This window comes from Microtus oregoni, unplaced genomic scaffold, assembly GCF_018167655.1.
Source record: "Microtus oregoni isolate MIOR12 unplaced genomic scaffold, Mior012 000001F_ref0000356, whole genome shotgun sequence".
In the NCBI taxonomy this organism is placed as follows: domain Eukaryota; kingdom Metazoa; phylum Chordata; class Mammalia; order Rodentia; family Cricetidae; genus Microtus; species Microtus oregoni.
The window spans coordinates 50,960,819-50,974,344 of NW_024543060.1; the positions used below are offsets into that span (position 1 = coordinate 50,960,819).

Below are 13,526 nucleotides of genomic sequence, written 5' to 3' on the forward strand. Positions count from 1 at the left end.
AGCTGCTCAGGAGGCTGAGGCAGGAAGTCCTCAAGTTCAAGACCAGTCTGGGCTGTGGTCATGAGACCCCGCCTAGGCCCTCTGCTCCCCTGCTCGTCTCTCTGTCCCCACACTGATCCCACCACCTCCGTACTCTATCCTTCCCAGGATGCCCTGTGGTTGGGATGGTCCGCGTGTAGCTCACTCTTGCTGATCCCGTGGGCTTTTCATTTCTTCCATGGTGTGATTTGATTACCATGGTACTTCCGGTCATTGCCCATTCCTAAGATGCCTCTTCTCCTGCCACTTGGTTCTCTCAGTCCATTCTAGTTTTCACTTTTCAGAAAAACAATAAAATCAAATTCCCCTTATTTGGGAGCACAGCCTGCAAGACCCTACTGTGGGCCTTGGGAGTGGCGGGGGAGACGCGTCTGGCCCTTCCCCCACCCCAGGGATGTCTCCTTGACTTACTGGTCACCAGCCACCATGTGTCCTTCTCATGCCTGACTGCAAGTACCCCAATGCCTTTGCCCATTAACCAGCGTGGAAGACCTAAAAATACACCTTCTTGCGCCTCTCTTCTGAGCGCCTCTCCCCACTTTCTGCAGGCTGGCATTCTGTGCTCTGCCACCCTCCTCAGCTTGCAGCCCCATGCCAGCACCGCACGGGTTTGCAGCGTGGGGCTCTGCGAAGGCAAAACAGGTTAGGGAGGGCGCCTTTCTCTGAGGAGCGAATTGAGTTACACTTTACATTTGTTAGCTTGCTCATTTTGTTTTATTGTTGGCATTACTTTATACAGTGTGGAGGGCAGCAATTTCCAGAAATGTAGTGTCCTGGGTTAGCGCAGTGCCTGCCTGCAGGGTCTGCAATGCCTGCCTGCAGGGTCTTTCCTGCCCCACTCCCAGCCCAGGCACTAAATGCATCTGCACATGCTTAAGCATACTCAGCTGGTTCTTTTGGCCAGCTCGCAGGGACACATGTCCAAATGGAATCCATCACATGTGCCCTCACTGTGTGCATTCAGCTCTGTACAGTCCTGGCACAAGTTGGGGTCCTCTTCATGACATGACCAGGAGAGCTTGACCTGTGGTCGCATCCCCATCTGAAAAAGAAAAAAAAAATGAACTGCAATAAAATAATGAGCACAAAGGTTTTCCCATCTCCGTGAGTCACACTGGTGTGAACGTGCTGACCAGGACGGTCTCCCCTTCCTCCCCAAGCACCTGGCAGCCCACCTCTGGAAGCACAGCGAAGCCTTGGAGGCGCTGGAGACGTCCATCAAGGGCTCCCGGCGGCTGGAGCATTTCTGCCGAGACTTCGAGCTGCAGAAGGTGTGTTACCTGCCACTCAACACCTTCCTCCTGCGCCCGCTGCACCGGCTCATGCACTACAAGCAGGTCCTGGAACGGCTCTGCAAGCACCACCCTCCGAGCCACGCTGACTTTAGGGACTGCCGAGGTAAGGACTCTGCTGCTGTGCCCCCTGGGGTCTCTGTGGACCACCTGCTGTTTGGCAGGTCTGGTTTCTCACTTGGGAGGGTTGCATCTTGATCTTCCTGTGGGGAGGGGATGCAGGTAGTTGGAATGTCTTTCCTTCCCTGTTTGCACGCATCCTCTCCTTCGCAGCCAGGTGGTCAGGGACAAAGGACCCTGGGAGAACTTCATCTCTAGCCAGCCCATTCCCAGAGGCCGGCTTCCACCTGTCTACATGAGACTTAGACTCCCACCTTAGGCCTGCCGAGGAAATAGCTGATGGACTCAGGTTGCTTGTCCAGGTTGCTTATTTCTGGGCATCGGCCACAGCCTGAGTCTCGGGGTAGCTCATTTTATAGACGGTAACAGCTGAGGCCAGAAAGACTAAGAAACCCATGCAGGGTCACACAGTGGGGAAGCAAACAATTGGAGCCCAGACCTAGCGCCCTGTTCACTCAGCCCAGCCCCTCGTGTTTTCTACCTGGGCTTGCTCAGCTCCCTGCCTGGCACAGTGCCCAGCCTTGTACCAAGCCTCCTTTTATAGTGCTAGGAGATCACTGGGGTTGCCCATTTTGAAGAAACTGAGGCTTGGGGACTTGCAAGTGTCATTCAGGACAAGGTCAGAGCTAGAATCCCACACACGTTTGTCTCACTGAGCCAGGGTTCTCTGACCCAAGCTGGTTTTGTCCCATGTTATGTATAGATGGTTGAAGTTTGTATGCCCTGGGCTCACCCTAAGTCCTGTCAAGGGCCAGGTCTACTGAGTCCCCTCAGGTATCAGGCTAGGACTGTGCACAGCATGGGCCCTGTGCAGGCGGCTCCTGAATGCATTATATGAATGTGTGCATCCACCATCATGCCAAGGCCCTGGCTCTTACCTAAAGTGTTACAGAGCCAGGCATGGTGGCACAGGCCAGCCAGACTGCATACAGATATGCTCAGCCGTATCTTGAGCATGTGAGACCGCAGAGCCCGCCCCCACAGTGACACACTTCCTCCAACAAGGCCACACCTCCTAATAGTGCTACTCCCTACAAGATACAGGGGACAAATACATTCAAAACTACCACAGACACACGAGAGCCTGTCTCAAAACAATCAACTACACAGAACACCTGCGTGAGGTGCTTTATCCCAAGGCCGTAGGACCTTTCAGCCAAAAATAGCTATGATGAGAGCTCAGTGCTCATTCCAGAGAGTGGATGCTCCCTGAGCTCTGGTATGGTGAGGCTGAGGCAGTGAACACAGACCACACAGCCGTCTAGAACCCTGCAGGGCCTTGCCGAGGAGCAGAGGAATGTGGACCTGAGACTTTCTCTAGAATATACAGAGGAGTCCGACACAGAGGTTTGGTTTTTTGAGACAGGGTCTCACTATTAGCTGCAGCTGTCCTGGAACTCGCTGAACTCGCTATGAAAGCCAGGCTGGCTTAGAACTCACATCCACAGAAGTACAGTCTCTACAGTCTCTACTTCCCTAAGGCTGGGATTACGTGTGCACTGCACGCCTGGCTCTACACTTGACAAAGTAAAGCTTGGGGTTGCTAATCTGTGGAAGGAGGAGATGCTCCAGGCACAGTGCCGTCCTGCACCCCAGGCTTTGAAAGGAGCCGACTGCTGTTGCCTGTGACCCTCGGTGTGTGATTCCAGCCTCCTGGGTCCATGTCTCCCCTTCACTAACCCTTCTGATGGAATCTTCCTCCGAGAGCCTTAACCTCTGCCTGACCCTGTGTTGGGCTGCTCTTGCTCTCTCTTCCTCCTTGTCTTGTGGCACCGGTATTACCAGTCAGCTGTGCCAACGTGAGATGGCTAAAGGCCCCTCCCAACTTTGAGGTTGTCGCTCACAAGGGGAGAAGACTGTGCTACTCTTGGCAGCGAAGTGGACTAAAGTGCTACCTGACTTGAGACATAGGTGGCCTTGCTGAGGGACTGGGATGCGGAATCCCATGATGATAGAGACTGCCCCTCTGTGCGTGAGCACCATGGGGCCATGACACCATCATTGTAGCCACAGCCTCTTCCCATCCTGCTGACCACTGGATTTCCAGTAAATGCCTGTTGGACCAAACTGGGCGGTCATGGCTGAGGATGGAGCAGGCCTGGAGTTTGTCACACTCCCGTGACAAGGCCATCCTGGAGCACGGGGCTGCAGGTCCAGCCTGGGCTAACCTGCAGCCTGTCTCCCTTCCTCAGCTGCACTGGCAGAGATCACAGAGATGGTGGCACAACTGCACGGGACAATGATCAAGATGGAGAACTTCCAGAAGCTGCACGAGCTCAAGAAAGATTTGATTGGCATCGACAATCTTGTGATCCCAGGAAGGGTAAGCTCAAGGTGTTGGAGTAACGTCAGAGGGCCTCAGTCTCCTCCAGCCCCTGAGGGAGCAGAGGACGGGGGGGGGGGGGGGGGGGGGGGGGGGGGGAGCCTTGTGTGTTCTAGTGTAGCCATCGGGGGCTCCGGGCTCCTCGCTCCTCAGCTGAGGCTTCCTGATTGGTCAGTTATTTACATCCCTCTCCTCCCCCGCCCACACACACATTGTAAAGAGGGTTTAAGAAAGCTTTTGTGATTTTTAAATTTATGTAAGTGAAAACGGAAATTTCTCACTGGCGTATGGCGGGAAAATGCCAGAGACAGGTGACACACATCTTGGTCCGAGCTACATGGGGTAAATGATTCTGGGCAAGTCCCGCTCGTCCTTGCTGTTAACCACCTTGCCCTGCTGTCCCCGTGTCAGAAGCGGGCACATAGGCTTCATACGGCTAATGTTGCTGGACTTTCCTTCCAGCCCAGCGCCTACAGAAAAACAGGAAGCGGGGAACACAATTGCTCAGCCGTTAGTTGTCTCACCTGATTCCTCTGTGGGGTGACTGGCTGTCTTCCTACGCTGCCCCGGCCGGCTGTTTCCTGATCCGCTGCAGACCCAGCTCCGGACAGCTGGGGCCTTTCGGGCTTATCTAGCCATGTCCTGTTGCTCTCCTGCAAACGAGTTTGCTAGTTGCCTTTTTTTATATTTGACAGAAATATTAATCTAGCCCAGGCTGCTCTCAAACTCTTGGTCCTGAGTACTAGGGTATGATCTGTCACACTCAGCTCTGCCAGGGCAAGTGCGCACGCGAGTGTGTGTGTGTGTGTGTATGTGTGTGTGTGTGTAAGCCAGAGTTCATCGCTAAGGAGCTTTCTCCAGTGTGGCTCACCTTGGCTATTTTTCTGTTTTTGAGACACCTTTTACTAGCCTGGGCCTTACAGGATAGGCTAGGTTTGTTGGCCATCGAGTCCTAGGGATACCTTCCACTCCCTCCCTGTCCCCATCCTTCCCCCACCCTTCCCCCTCCCCACCCCTCCAGCACAGGAATCACAGGTGCACCTCACCACGCCTGCCTGCTTACATGGATTCTAAGGTCCACGCTCAGGTCCCCCAGCATGCATAACAGACACTGTACCCAGAGAGTCCCCTAGCCCCTGCCCAGGCGGCTTTTAATCCATGTGACCCATGGGAGACGCCTTAGGTACTTCTGTCAGCAAACCTCGCCAATAAAGTGTCTGGGAAGCAAGTTGAGAGACCGTGAGTTACGTGGTCCCCGCTCTTGTTCTACCGGGGCTGAGCACACACCAGCCTTATCTGCAGTCTTTATGGAGTACATAGGGGCAGCCCAGTGGACTTGGTATCATTTATATTGTCTGAACATTATAAAATACATACCATACTATGCTGCCCGGTGCAGAGACCATCTATAAAGTTGCTCACTGTGGAGAGAGCACTGGATCGCAGTCTCCTGTGGCTTCAGGAGTTAGGTTAGATCCTGTCAGGTGGGCTTCCCCTGTGGGGCAGGCAGCTCTGTTTTACTGAGGAATAGGGTTCTTCTTGAGATTGGCAGTCTACTCACTAAGGGACAGACCCCAGATGCTCACTAAAGTAGGATTCTCCTACTTGCTTGGAGGCCCCAGCAGCCATGCTCTGAGCCCAGCCCGCTCCACGGCAGTAACAGCCATGCTGAGTGAGCCTGGAATGGCAATCATACAGCCAAGCGTCGCAAGGCTTTGTCATGGGTGGCAGAGCCACTAAGGTGCTCCTGGGCAAGCATTTTGCTCATGTGTCTGGACATGGGAATAGCACGGAACTTCAGGCTCCTGTATGGCGCTAACAGGGACACACGGCGTGTGCCTGACGTGTGCCATTGGCTCAGCAAAGGGAACGCATTTACGTGTGAGGGTAGAATCGGCATGCCCCCACCAACTTCAGCGCCCTTACAAGTGCGGTCATTGGCTCATCAAGCTGCTGCCCTAAACTGTTCACAGTCAACTGAGAAGCTCTTAGAGACTGTGTAGCTACATAGACTAGACTGGTCTTGAACTCACAGAGACTGACCTGCCTCTGCCTCCCAAATGCTGGAATTGAGGTGCAACCATGCTGGCCTAAAATGGGAGTCTTGCCAGGCTGGCCCCCAACTCGTGAGCTTAACTGATTCTCCTACCCCAGCCTCTGAAGTATCTGGAATTACAGCCATGCATTAGTGTCCAGCTGAAAAACAGGTTAAGATCGGAGTAAAACGCACGTAAAATCCGCCACTCGTAACCAGTGCTGTCTTGGTGTTGCCCGATCAGAACTTGCCCACTTAGTGCCATACGTATCATGGGTCAGGGGTCTCAGGGTTCAGAGGCCAGAATCCAGGCACCAGCTCAGCCTATCACACTCTGGGTAAACTGAGGCTCTGTGTGCTCCACAGGAGTTCATCCGCCTGGGCAGCCTCAGCAAGCTCTCCGGGAAGGGGCTCCAGCAGCGAATGTTCTTTCTGGTGAGTGGGGCGAGCTGTGCGTCCTCAACAGTCCCAGAACCATGTCTCCAGTGGGCGAGGAGGGTCCCGCGGCTGGGGAAGACTGAGAGGTAAGAGGGACCCTTTCCCCACACACTTCTGCTTGTCTCTCTAGTTCAACGATGTCCTGCTGTACACCAGCCGGGGGCTAACGGCATCCAATCAGTTTAAAGTCCATGGACAGCTCCCGCTGTACGGGATGACGGTAAGTGTCCAGCCCTGCATGCCCTCCTCGTGAAGAGCAGGTACTTCCGTGTTCACTATCAGTGAGGGCCCTAGAAACACTACCTCTTCTGCACCCATGGGCAGACGGTCTTTCTAGACTCCAGGGCAAGTTAACTCGAGCCGTACGGTACAAATTCGCCTGTGCCTCATGGCTAACCCTAGTCGCCCCTTCAGTGAAGACAAAGCCACTGAGGCAGACCCCACACATCCTGGTGAGCAGGTGTCCACAGGGCACCTGCCTCTGTGTATATACCTGGCTATGCCAACCTTCTCAGAAGGTGGAGAGGAATTGCGTGAGCTGCCAGAAGGAGTTAATACAGAATGTCCCTTAGCCTTTCTGAGACCTTCCCTGACTGTGGGAAGGTCTCCTGTGGCCCCGAGGCCACTCTGAGCTCTGCCTTGCCTGGTAGCCAGTCTGGTGTCCACAGATGCAGCAGGTGCCTGGCTGGCTGCTCACCACTGACTTAACGACTCTTCCACAGGTTGAGGAGAGCGAAGAGGAGTGGGGTGTGCCCCACTGCCTGACCCTCCGCGGCCAGCGGCAGTCCATCATCGTGGCCGCCAGGTAACTCCTGAACCCGACCTGTACTGTTTGCCTCTGACCTTCCGCGGTCTGAAAAGCTGACGCCATCTCTGTCCGCAGTTCCCGGTCGGAGATGGAAAAGTGGTCGGAGGACATCCAGATGGCCATTGCCCTGGCAGAGAAGAGCAATGGGCCCACCCCTGAGCTCCTGGCTAGCAGTCCCCCTGACAACAGTAAGTGGTGAGGATGTGCCCACAGGGGGAGATGTGGGGCTCCGCTTCCCAGGGGACAGAGCACACTAGGCAGAACCTCTGAGCGGTAGGCCTCCTGTCCGTGCCCTTGGCATCAGTGTTCAAGTGGCTGTGAGAATGGCACGCCATCTCTTCCAAGCCCAAGGTGCCATGTATCGGCCGGTATTTATGGAGGGGAGCAGGCTACAGGCCCAGTGGTCCACCGACAGGAAGGATTCCCAGCCACCGCAGAGGATACTGGGAGGATGTTTCATTAGACTCCGACCCATTGGGCCCCTTGGGCCGTACTGGGAGCCCCCACCCCGCCTTCTCCGGCACTCCGGGGTGCGAGGACGATGGCAAGCTTGTATCAGAGGGGAGGGGACGGTATCCGCACCACCTTTCACGACTTCCTGCAGAGTCCCCAGATGAGGCCACAGCGGCTGACCAGGAGTCCGAGGATGATCTGAGCGCCTCCCGGACCTCGCTGGAGCGCCAGGCCCCTCACCGTGGCAACACGATGGTGCATGTGTGCTGGCACCGCAACACCAGCGTCTCCATGGTGGACTTCAGCATCGCGGTAGAGGTACGGAGTGAGCGGAGAGCCCATCCCGTGTGAGCCTGCCATAGCCGTCTCCACCACTGGGATAGAGTGGGCGCACTCCTTTGTAGATGCCGTGTGGCTCTTCCCGCCACTGCTAAGCCTCGCCAGGCTCCTTTGTTCTCCACGTTTCCCTTTGTTTTGTGGACTCAGAACGGGGAAGTGTGCTCAGGTACAGCAGTGTAGCCCAAAGCCAACCAATAGCCCGATACCTACCTCAGCAGCTGTGACCTGCGGGTCCCTGGGAAACGGGGTACACCAGAGGACAGCCATAGCTGAAGCCGGATGAGGTGGTTCTAGAAGGGCCAGGTTACAGCTCACAGGACACGTCCCAAGACAGGCCCTCTGCTTGGGCTCTGTGACTCATGCCTGAATAGTTGCTTTGAAGGTGAGCCTTCCCTCTGGATTAATTCTAGACCTTTCCAAAGCTGTCCCATCGTGTTGTCAACGCCACCTGTCAGCACGAGGCTCTAGTCTCCTCTAGTCACGGGGGTGACTTGCCTGGGTCATATAGTGTGAGCCAAGGACAACAGCAGTTTGGAGATGTGCTTTAAGCTCTTAGTCTTGGGATTGAGTTTCCTACAGCAGCTGTGCCCTAAAGACGTTTTCAGGGGGACCCAGCCGGGACCCAAGGCCCTAGCTCTCCTATACATTCCCTTCTTCCTTCGTGTGTGTGAGTGTGTAGCCTTGGTGTCCTGTGGTCACATTCCCAGCTCCCTGCCTGATGAGGGGCTGCTTGCTGCCCTTGCTTCTGGCCTGCATCTGGGTATCTGCTTGTAGGATTGTCACTTGTGATGGACCATATTCCCTGGAGGTGGGGACGGTAGACCTGAACTTAAAGCTGTATCAGTCCCTGAAGGGCAACAAGTTAGGGTGCCTGCTGTTTCAGAATCCAGCCCAAACAGCTGGAGGCTGAGCCGAGCCATCCCTATGAATGTGGGCTCAGCATGGCGGCATTTGACAGGCCAGACATTGCTAGAACCTTCACTGGGGAGGTGACCAGAGACGCCGCAAGGACAAAGCAGTGACACTGTTTAGCAAGAGTTCTAAGAGGAAGGCCAGCAGAAGGGTTTGAGGGGCTTGCTACTCCCTGGACACCCCCTTGCCCTTCCTGCAGCAATGGCATCTGGAGGGATAGCTGAAGCACTTTGTGGTGTGGGCAAAACCCCCTCAACTCGCACTGTTCACATCTGCTTCTTCCGTCAGGCTGAGCATCTGAAGGATAGGACCCCTAAATGTTCCCATACCGACTCCTAGTCTCTGGGGTCTTACCGACAGTGGCATTTATGAAAATGGAGTAAATCAGATGTGAAGTTATCTTCAAGTTTTGTTTTGAAGTATGGCGGGGTATGGGGTTCTATGAATGTGACTGTCATGCCTGTGGAAGCCAAGAGGGTGCTGGGAACCCGACTCTGGTCCTCGGCAGAACGTGCTCTGAGCTGCTCTTTCCAGCCTGGTTGTTTAAGATGTGCAATAATGCCACCTAACCATTTTCCGTGCACTGTGGGCGGTACTAATTAGCTTTCCTTACCGTTACCCTTCCAGCTGGCTTCACCACCCTCTGCTCGTGTCACCTTGACAGAGGGAGGAAAGGTTGTCCTGTCGGGGGAGCCTGTGTCCTTGCCCTGTAGAATTATTACAGGAACCTACAGGATTCAAGGAATCAGGGGCTTGGCGTGGCTTCTGGACATCCCCACTAGGTGGCAGCATAGAGCTGCTCAGGAGGGCCTCCTTCAATCCTTGGTTTCCCAGGGAAAAGACCAGCATCCCAGCCCACTGACCAGCCATTCCTGACGGTCTATTGTTGCATGGTGCCCCTGAATCACTTCGTTAGGGCCCTTCTTAGCATGACTAGTTGTAACTAACCACAATACCTGCCACCCCCTACTCCCCAAAGAAGTCACATTCAAGGGTGACTGCAGTTAAGGATTCCTTGCCGTGAGAAACCTGCTCTTAGGGCTGGGTCTTCAGGACCTACCCTCAGAGGCTCCCGAGATGCAGTGGATGGCAAGGATCCGTGTTCCCGACGCCTCCACTTGTCTTTCAGAACCAGCTGTCTGGGAACTTGCTGAGGAAGTTCAAGAACAGCAACGGATGGCAAAAGCTGTGGGTCGTGTTCACCAACTTCTGCCTGTTCTTCTACAAATCACACCAAGTGAGTGCCCACAGGGCAGCTGGCCCTGACCTGGGGTCTGCCTGCTCCAGCAGAGCGCAGTGCCTCCATGAAGCAGACACAGATGTCGGGCAGTGCGGGGTTCCAGCCAGCCACGTCCATCGAGATCTTCTCTAAGACAGTGACACTGCCCGTCTTGTTCAGATGGCCTCTACACTCTCCCTTACAGCCGCTGCTCAGAAGGGGGGGGGGGGGGTTGAACACAAGACTTGGGGTCCCTCTTGGTGTTCTTGAATTTAACAGTAGACACAAACAGATGTTCAGGGACGAAGAGCTGACCCAAGTGGGAAATCAAGGAAAAGGACTATACTGGGGCCCGCAGTGGGCCAGCCACCAGCTGGGAGGGCCGGGGCGTTTTTCCAAAGAGCAAGGGAGCCCAAAGCACTGGTAGGGAATTTCAAAGTGTATTAGGCTCTAGCCAACACCCAAAGGACTGATGCTGCTTCTCTGAGTCCTCAAGGACTCAGGAAGGCAGACCTCCTGGTGACTCCAGGCACTGGCACTATGGGGAGACATTGTCTTGAGGTGAACACACCTCCTAGGGGGGCCTCCTAGCCCGGTGTCTGGCTCTTAAGGGCGGAGACAGCATGTCTTCTCCTAGAGAGAGACCGTGTTCTTTACAGACTCACTCACCAGACCATGGCACACCGGCCAAGACTGGCTTTCAAGATTAGCCCTTGACTAACTATTGCCCACTTCCTCAAAGGCACCTCTCCGTTTGCAGGACCATCACCCCCTCGCCAGCCTGCCTCTGCTGGGCTACTCGCTCACCATCCCCTCAGAATCCGAGAGCATTCACAAGGACTATGTGTTTAAGCTGCACTTCAAGTCCCACGTGTACTACTTCAGGGCTGAAAGCCAATACACGTTCGAGAGGTAGGTGCCCCCTCCTGTGTATGCTCAGGACCGTGATCCTCTTCCCGACATCAGGGCTTTTCTCTAGGAATGTTAGTGTGTGTTCTGTAGGCCTGGCTACACAGGGTGGCATCCCAACTCCTCAGTGACTTCCGTCCTTACCACACATGGTGAGCATGTGCCCACACTGCCGGGTCCTCCACCATGCGCCCATTATGCCAGGAAGCCGGTGCACACGCAGTCCCCATGGACCTAGTGAGTTGAGCGTTGGTGCAGGGGTCATCTTCTAGCCAGGAAGCCAGCAGTGAAACAGGTGGCCAGATGACCAGATGTGAACTCTTGGCAGCGCATCCCCTAGCACCAGGGGCCCCAGTGTGCCAGCTCCCCACCTTGGGAGTTCTCTTCTGGCCTTGTTGCTTGTTTCTTCCCTGGCCCAAAGCAGTTCTCGATCCACCAGGAGACCCTAGGAATGCTTGCAGATGGGCCCAGAAGACAGCAATTCTCAGTCTGCATCACCAACTGTAAGGCGTGTAGCCTTACCATGCTGAATCCTAAGGGCAGTGACCTCCTCGATATATACACCCAAGACATGTTGAACTGAGTCACGGGGGATAGATTATTCTGAGCATATGTATCCCCAAACCCTGGGAGCTGGTGCCAGTAACACCCCCAACTGTGACAACCAGCAGTGCCAGACTTGGTGTGTCTCAAACGACAGTCCTGTCATATGGGACGGTAGCCCTACACGGCCCTTGGAATTGCGTCATGTAAGGTGTGCTGTGGTTCTCAAATGTTATCATAAACCGACATAGGCATATAAAGACGCCCAAGGTAAAATGTCCCCTCCGTTGTTTAGGTGGATGGAAGTCATACGAAGTGCTACCAGCTCAGCCTCCCGGGCCCACATCCTGAGTCACAAAGAATCTCACCTGTACTGATGGCTGGACACACTGGCTGTTCCAGCCACGGCTGCTCTCTTGGGAGATGTAAGGAAGCCTAGCAAAATCCACACCAGTCTGAACACACTGAAGATGCGCAGTGGCTCCCGCCCACCTCCCTCCACAGGCCTCTCTCCAAACCTTGTCTTCTCCAGTACTAATCTCTCCTTCAGCAGTCTTTCCCCTCCAGGCCTAGGGATGGGAGGGCTTGTCTTGCCATTCTCAAGGGACGCTTTAGCTTGTGTCAGTACTGAGATATTGTCATCAAGAGTGCCAAATGCCCGTCTCTGCCCTGCAGGTGCACCCCAGGGCAGGGCCCACGCATCCGTTCACCTGAGACACAAGTGCGCTTTTCCTAGGGAAGGGTTGCGTTGTCTTTCACCTGCGGACTGCTATTTTCCAGAATGGACTTTTCCAGGGCCTACAACACATGGCGCAGTCTTAAGCAAATGAGATCATTTTCGGATTTCATTTCTTTTCCAGTCTTTCTACTTTTATAATAATAGGACACTGGTAGGACTCACTTTCCTCGACTAATAAGCAATGGCGGCACACTCCATTCCACCGAGGGGTCTGGCTCCAGGGAGACCTGGTTACCAGACCCATTTTCTTGGTGGAAGCTGACCAAATTGTTTGTGATTCCTATTTACAAACTGTAGTGGGTTTGTTTTCTGTTAAGAGAAGCGGATTTCCAGTGCAATACCTGGGCGTCACTGTCCGTGCGTGGTGTGTACAGTGGGGGCTCTTAGGCTGTGATGTTTTCCTGTCTGTTTCACAAGCATGAGAAGCTGTATGTTGTTGACCGGGGCCATTTGTGCTGTTACGTTATGGGGCGTTGAGTGAGCTTCCCGGGGAAGCATTGTATGGTCATGGTACGTAGTCCCAGCCCTGGTGACTGGACCCAGTTCCTCCTGACGCCATGGTTTGAACCTGCACACTCTCTAGTAGTCTCTTACGGTGCCTGTCTTCAAGTCTTTCCTTCTATACTCATTCCTTCTGGGCATGGGGTACGGACAGGAGGACAGCCCATGTCCTGTACAGACTCCTCTGGGGACCTGGCTGCCAAACGCTACCTGAGCCTCCCAGTGGAAAACTTTGCCCTGTTCCCTAGGGTGACTGGGTGGCTGCCATTCCCTTCATGCAGAGCCCTCTACAGTGCAAGCTGGCCAGATCAGCACAGTCCTCACCCGGTGCCCTGCATCCCAGAAGCAGACTCCCCTAAAGTCAAGGGGCTGTGGCTAGTGTCCATGACTCACGATGGATGAGGAGTGAGATGTGTTAATCATTTGCCTTACAATGTACCAGATGGTTCTAAGTACTAACAAAAGGGAATAAAAATACCTCATGCCACAATCCAGCACACGGAAGTCTGAAGGCAAAACCAAGAGCTCTGTCTTGTCTTTGTGTGGTGGGAGAAGGGGAGTACTGGTGGGTGGGAAAGGGGACAGGACACCCACCAGGCTTGGTACTGAGATAAAACACTCTGGCACATTGATGAAAACACACCCAAGTGAGAAGGGGGAGGTTAGAGGTCATGGCCATGCAGACTCTTTGGTGAGTCCTCCTGGCCCCATCACCGGGCACCAGCAGTGCTGGGAACAGGCTCCCCGAGTTACCAAATTCCTGGAGGGCTGGAGACAAGATGACTTCTTCAGTGTGATTCCAGACTGTGTGACTGGCATTTTTGGCCTCCATACAGCTGCAGGGAAGCTCAAGAGT

General features: G+C 54.5%; 1 protein-coding gene across 2 annotated transcripts in view; it reads left to right on the forward strand.

Annotated features, from left to right (window-relative positions):
* The window catches only part of Farp1 (FERM, ARH/RhoGEF and pleckstrin domain protein 1), a 222,899-nt gene extending 209,697 nt beyond the window's left edge, over positions 1–13,202 (forward strand). For both annotated transcript variants that reach the window (XM_041670244.1, XM_041670237.1), the window contains exons 18-27: positions 1,200–1,437; positions 3,644–3,774; positions 6,176–6,244; positions 6,378–6,467; positions 6,970–7,052; positions 7,131–7,243; positions 7,660–7,826; positions 9,889–9,996; positions 10,739–10,890; positions 11,726–13,202. In XM_041670244.1, the coding sequence (XP_041526178.1) occupies positions 1,200–1,437; positions 3,644–3,774; positions 6,176–6,244; positions 6,378–6,467; positions 6,970–7,052; positions 7,131–7,243; positions 7,660–7,826; positions 9,889–9,996; positions 10,739–10,890; positions 11,726–11,807 (1,233 nt within the window). In that variant the 3' untranslated portion in view covers positions 11,808–13,202. The remainder of the gene's footprint in view (positions 1–1,199; positions 1,438–3,643; positions 3,775–6,175; positions 6,245–6,377; positions 6,468–6,969; positions 7,053–7,130; positions 7,244–7,659; positions 7,827–9,888; positions 9,997–10,738; positions 10,891–11,725) is intronic.
* The last annotated feature ends 324 nt before the right edge of the window (positions 13,203–13,526 follow it).